At 57.4% G+C, this 5,995-nt stretch overlaps 1 protein-coding gene across 1 annotated transcript; it reads right to left on the reverse strand.

Annotated features, from left to right (window-relative positions):
* Positions 1-2,371: 2,371 nt before the first annotated feature.
* Positions 2,372-5,724, reverse strand: ENTPD2 (ectonucleoside triphosphate diphosphohydrolase 2; the record flags this gene model as incomplete). The annotated part of the gene is made up of 7 exons (XM_010292393.1): positions 2,372-2,572; positions 3,041-3,175; positions 3,441-3,560; positions 3,765-4,031; positions 4,448-4,675; positions 4,776-4,935; positions 5,574-5,724. Coding segments are annotated over 7 exons (1,262 nt in total), but the record flags the coding sequence as incomplete, so codon positions are not given.
* Positions 5,725-5,995: the final 271 nt, after the last annotated feature.

The following is a 5,995-nucleotide window of genomic DNA, read 5'->3' on the forward strand; positions in this document are numbered from 1 at the left end:
CTTGAGCCTAGCTGGTCCCAGTGGCCTTGCCCTCATAGCAGCAGGTCTTTTATTGCCTGCCCAAATGGTGCTGAGATGAGCCCTGCAGCTGCATGGCCTCTAGGGGTGTCCTCTCTGCCCCTGCAAAGCAGGTGCACACATGCCCAGAGCCCTTCGGTGTGGTGCCTGCCTTGCTCTTGGGGCATGTCACCCGGCCAGTCCCAGACTCTCCATCCAGAACTGTAACCAGCCAGCAGGGGAATGGTACTGTCTCAAATCCCATGCATCCAGAGGGGCACGTGGAAAGATTAAGAAGCCTCTTTTACTTCATTTTTTCTAATAGCAAACTCACAAGTCCTGACTAGGGCGAACCGACTGCTCTTGGTGGATGTCCAGCTCTGAATTTTTTAGAAGGGGAAACCCAGCCTGGGTTCTGGAAGCTAGATGGTTTCATAGAGCAGAGCAGCAGCGTTTCACTTCAGAGACCAGAAATGCCTCTTTCTGAGTGAGAGCTGGAGATAGTCCCTGAGCCTCGCCATGGGAGAGAGCCCCTATGCTGGGGACGTAAGGGGTCCAGGGAGGAAACTGGGTTTGGGGACTCAGAACATCATCTGAACTGGCATCACGCTCGGCCTGTGCAGAGATGGGGAGCAGCCACCAGAACAGCTAAAAGCAAAGAGGCTGTGGGGAACAGGCGGGTTAAGCCAAGCACAGCTCACCGGGCGGTTGGCTGGAGCGAGGAACGGAGCTCATGCTGCCTGGGAGAGCGAGGGCAGCAAGCAACCACAGCTCTCGCTAAAGCCACTCCTCTCCTGGGGCGTGCGGAGCAGCGCAGCAGGGTGGGAGGCTCTTTCCAGATGGACTTGAGTTGGGACTGGCCCCACACTGTTGCCCGGCAGCTGCATGCATGCCATGGTGGCTCTGAGCTGCCAGCAACTGCACGAACAAATTGGCAACCCTGCAGACTGCTCTCCTGCCGTTGGGTACCAGACCCGGTCCCCTGGGAGCAGAGGCTCCCTACATGTTTTCCTTGCGTGGAGGCTGTGGCTGCGAACGCAGTGGTGAATGCACGGGGCAGTCAGCTTGAGCGCTGACCAATCATGCCGTTGTGGTGACTGGACCTCTAGTTGAGGGAAACCTCAACTTTGCAACTGTGGCTGGTTGAAACTCTTACACCTCCAGCTGGGCCTGAGTCTGGAGTGAGATTTCAAGCCCATCTTGGTCTGTCTTGGTGGGGTTCTCCAGGCTGGTAGAGCGTATGAAGCCATGATGGTGTCTCAGTACAGGGCAGACTGCAAGGGATTGAGATCTTCAGGCAGAGCCTGACCTGCAGCTGTGTCCGAGTAGACCCGATGAGTGGCTCTACCCCTGTGAGACAGCCAGGCTTATCAGCCTGTTATTGATCAAGAGCTACAGAGCCATAGCAGTGGTTACAAAGATTTATTTCTGATTATAAAAAAAACCAACCAAACAAAACCAAACCTTCTGTGTGTTTGCATGTTCTTTTTCCTAATTGGAAATGGGAGGTGCATCCTCCCAGCTGCCTGGCATGGGGTGGTGCAGGGCTCAAATCCTAAAGCATCACAAAGCCCCACTCCCACAGCGAGCACATCACCTCTGCTGGCATGGCCAAGTGCCAGGGAGCAACTGGGGCTTTTTGTGCCATTGCTGGGGGGACGGAGGAGGCTCTGACTGTGGCAAAGGTGGATCTGGCTTAGGAACTACAGGAATGGGGAAGGCACTGTGTCTGGTTGCTGAAGCGGGACCTTGGGAAGCTGCCTGCTCCCCACGTCTGGTGGTTGCTAAGCCCCTACCCGAAGTCCCTGTGCTGAGGCTGGTGGGAGTCCAGGCCAAGATCTGGCCCTCAGGAAGGTCAGTGGGGTTTGTGCGTTGGCCAGAAAGACAGCATGGGCTCCGGGTGATGCCCAGAGCTGCCTGTGGGGCAGGGCTGACACCCAGGGGACAGGCCAGAGAGGTCAGCTACAAGGACTAGTGTAAGCAATACTCCCCACCCACCCCACGCACATAAGAATAAATCCTGCTGTCACCTGGACTTGCTGGCTCAGTCCAGCCCAGGTCTGGTGGCAGAAAGATGCCCCAGGTCTGAACGCCCAAATCCTGAGCCTGCTTTCGGGTCCATCCCTGAGTAGCACTGGGAAACCATTAAGCCATTCTCCTGCAGGGCCAGCAGTCTTCTTCTGTCCCCCTGCTTTCTGCAGCTTGAAAGGAAGGGGAGGGCAAAAAGGGACAGCTTTCCTTCTGGGACAGGCTGTGACAGGTATTGGAAGAGAACATCTGAGCACTTGCCACATCCCAAGTGTTCAGGCCATGGAGACTCCAGCAGGAAGGACGATGCTGGGTCCTACAGACAAGGCCCACCCTGTCCCTGCCATTAGATTGCACTGGACTTGCTGCGCCGGAGTAGGCAGACAGCAGTCACCAGAGACGTCAGGGTGGTGACCACAAAGAGCAGGATGAGTATGACCCAGTAGTTGTACAGCATGCTTTTGTGAGAAGAGGGCTTCTCTGCTGGAATCATATTGGTGAGGTTCAGCATGTAGCCCAGGGCCCAGCCGATGGAGGTTTCTCCTGCCTATGGAAACAGCATGGCATGGTCACCACCCTGGTCAGCCAGCTCCATGGGCCTTAAGAGACCTTCCAGGGACCACCTCAGTGTCAGCCCAGTGGAGGAGTGGGGTGTGAGGGAGTCCACAGCACCCTGAGCCCTTGCTTGCCCACGGGTCCAGCCAGCCCAGGGACTGAGATTAACCTCCCTGCAAGCCTGAGCAAAGAGTTGTTTGAGATGGCTGATGTCTTGAGGTCCAAGGAAGGACTGGAGGACCCAACTGCACGACTACCTTACAGTCAGCTCAACTCATTTGTTTTCCATCTCCCAGAAGATCCACCCAAAAACTGGGAGTCCCATCCTGCCCTTGTGCCCCAAGATCTTCCCTCATGTTGCTTGGCTCTTTCTTGGTGTGGGATCATCTCTCCTGCAGGGCTTTTTGGCCTAACTCCAAACAGATGCCATGGCATGAGTATGTACTCTGGGGTTACCCACCTTCTTCTGGAAGGCAATGTTGGGGAAGGAATGGTTGTTGAAGTTGTAGCCTTTGGTGATAAGCAAATAAACAAATGTGCTGACAGCACAGTAATCCGGCAGCCTCTTCTCCAGCGTAGGAGCTTTCTGGAGCAGCTGTGTGGGATGCATGGAGGAAGAGAGAAAAGGGATCAAGCCAAGGCTTTGTTTCTGTGCCCTGAAGATCTGGGTGGTTGCATCTGACTGCAACTGCCCATACCCACCTGAGCCTCTGCTGGTCCCATGTGGGAGCTTTCACCCACCCTCCCCCTATGCCATGGGTGCCAGGACACCCAGTCCTCTCCAACGGCTGCTCTCAGAGCCTGGGTGATGCCCCACACAAAGCAGCCCTCTCCTCCCTGCCATGCCTGAGGGAGCCCACCTCACTCCAGCTGGTGGCACAGATGGTCTTGGCAGCATCCTTCAGGTCGCTGGGCAAGTGCACAGGTCTCCCCATCACTGTCTGGATGAAGTCGACCGTGTAGAAGAAGGCAGAGAAGGCCTGACAGAGGGAAGGAGGCAGCTGTGGGACAGGCTGGGAGCAAACCCTCTCACCACAAACAGCTGCTGTGACCAGAGTGGTGGGCACAAGCAACCGCCCTTGCAGAGCCAGGGGCCCAGCTTTGCCGTGGCATGATGCTGGGGGGCCAAGGACACCTGCCCAGCCAGCAGCCAGGCCACCACCCTGCTTCATGCCAGGACTTACGATGAAGTTTCCTGAAACCTCCGGCTGGAAAACGCCGTCAAAGGAGCAGCGGGAGAAGGAACAAGTGGTAAAGTCGAAGAGCTTGCTGACATGCAGAGCGCAGAGGCTCCCGTTCCCAGTGCCAACCACAGTGATGGTGGTGTTGAGGCCAAGGCTGGGTCTCTCCTTCTCCGTACAGGGGCTGTCATAGACGCTACTCAGTGACAGGCTCTTGTGGTAGCCCGTGGGCCAGCAGGGGTGGGGGACAGTTGCTTGGTAGCTCTCAGCCTGCCAGAGAAGTGACACATTGGATGTGTGAGCCATGCCATAGCCCCAGCTTCCCTGGTGCTGCCCAGCAGCCCCAGCACCGCTGCCTGCCTGCCTCCATTTCCCTGCTGGGAAGATGTGGAAGATCTTGGGCAGTGGCACACAGAGCTGGCAGTTGCTGCAAGTGTCTTGAGATGACTCAGGACATCTTGGCTCTGGCCAAAGGGTGCAACACCTTATGGAGAGGGTGGAAGGAAGCCCTGGGACCATGGGAGAGGGTCAGGAGCAAAACCCAAGTTGTCTGGGAAAGGTGTACAGCTGGCCCTGAGGGGCTATCCTAGAGTCAGGGCTGGAGGACACCCCTGTCTAAAAACGAGGGTAAGGGGGCAACCACGGGGTCATGACAGCCAGCATCCCTGTTGAGCACATGCTGGTACCTGGAAGAGCTTTGAGAGCAGTCTCTTGAGGACCTGGTCCCTTCCGTAGCAGAGGAAGCTGTGGGTGTACACTTTGTACGTCTGGCCATACAGCTTCAGCATCAGCTCGTTTCTGGGGTCTTCAATGGTGTCCCTGGTTTCAAAGGTGATCTGTGTGGAAGCGCCCCCGAAGTCCATGGCACCCAGGGTTTTCTTCTGGGGCTGGATCCATTCCCCGAGCCACCCACGCTGAGCAAGGAAGACAAGAGCAGGAGGAAGGATGTGATGAGCTGCAGGACAGCCGGGCCATGATGGCCATCCCCAGCGGGGACCGCACTCCCCTACCCACCTTGATGAAGTTCTCCAGGAGGTAGTTTGCGGTGACCCAGCCAAACACCCCTTCCTCTTCCCCTGACAGGATCTTTGCCCCCCGGAAATCGAAGGGGTACGACTTCAGCGTGGCCGCCACGGTGCTGAGGACGGCGTCCGAAGCCTGCAGGTTCGCAATGCTGTGGGCCAGGCGAGAGGGCAGTGGCAGGGCTGCACTGGGTGCTGTGAGTGGAGCCCCCACTGCCAGCACAGCCCTTGGGACCTGGCCCCACCACAGCTTGTGGGGCAGGAGGCAGGTGGGTCCTCACCTGCGTACCTGTAGGGCTATCTCCCAAAAAACCCCAGCTAATTCCCTTTGTCTCTGCCAGAGAATGAGGCAGGTGACAGAGATGGAGGTGTGCTCCTTCCTCCCCATGGCTGAGTGAGGGGGGCATGACTCCCTCCTCTGTGTGGTTTTCAGGGGGTCACTATTCTTACTGTGTCCCATCAGGCTGGCCATGGGTACAGGGGGACTTTCCTCCTGGCTAGCCAAAAAGACTGGGTGGGTTGTCCTGGTGCTGGCCTCACGCCAGCCCCTTTTCAGAGAGGCATGTGCTGGCTGTGCCCTGCAGAGCATCTCCTGCTCTGAAAGGCAGGAGCACCTCTGCAAGGGACATGGAGCTGGGCAGCTGGGAGGGCTAGGAGCTTCGCCTGGCAATGGGGCAACGTCACATCTGTCCTTCACCATCTCCACCCCTGCCATGGCAGAGTGGCATGGCAGGGCCTCCCAGGCAGCGTTTGAGGCTGGACAGCTGGCCCGGTCAGAGCAAGCACTCACTTGAGCAGGCGCATGCCGGCCGTGGCACCCAGGTAGAGCGGAGTGCCTGCATGCTTCTCCTTGGGCACATCTCTCAGAGCCTGGTTCAGGCAGTGCACCAAGCTTGTCCCAGCAGCCGGAGGATTGGAGCTGTAGCTTGAGATGCCGGGACCTGCAGAGAGGAAAAGCATTGCTCCCTGTGGGTGGTGGTGTGATGCTCGGGGGGAAGATGCTTGGTGGGCAGTTTTGACCCTCCCAGACTGTTTAAAAGGCAGGTGCTGCTGATTTCTGGGAACATGGAGCCATCCAGAGTCCAGCCACATCTCCCTGCCCACACTTCATTCCCTGCCAGCTGACCAGTTTCCCCACCTGGGAAAAGTTGCTTAAATGGAGAGTGGAAAACCATCCCTCGCTCCTCACTGGGCTAGGCAGGGAGCTGAATT

Source organism: Phaethon lepturus, unplaced genomic scaffold (genome assembly GCF_000687285.1).
Source record: "Phaethon lepturus isolate BGI_N335 unplaced genomic scaffold, ASM68728v1 scaffold38318, whole genome shotgun sequence".
Lineage (NCBI taxonomy): Eukaryota > Metazoa > Chordata > Aves > Phaethontiformes > Phaethontidae > Phaethon > Phaethon lepturus.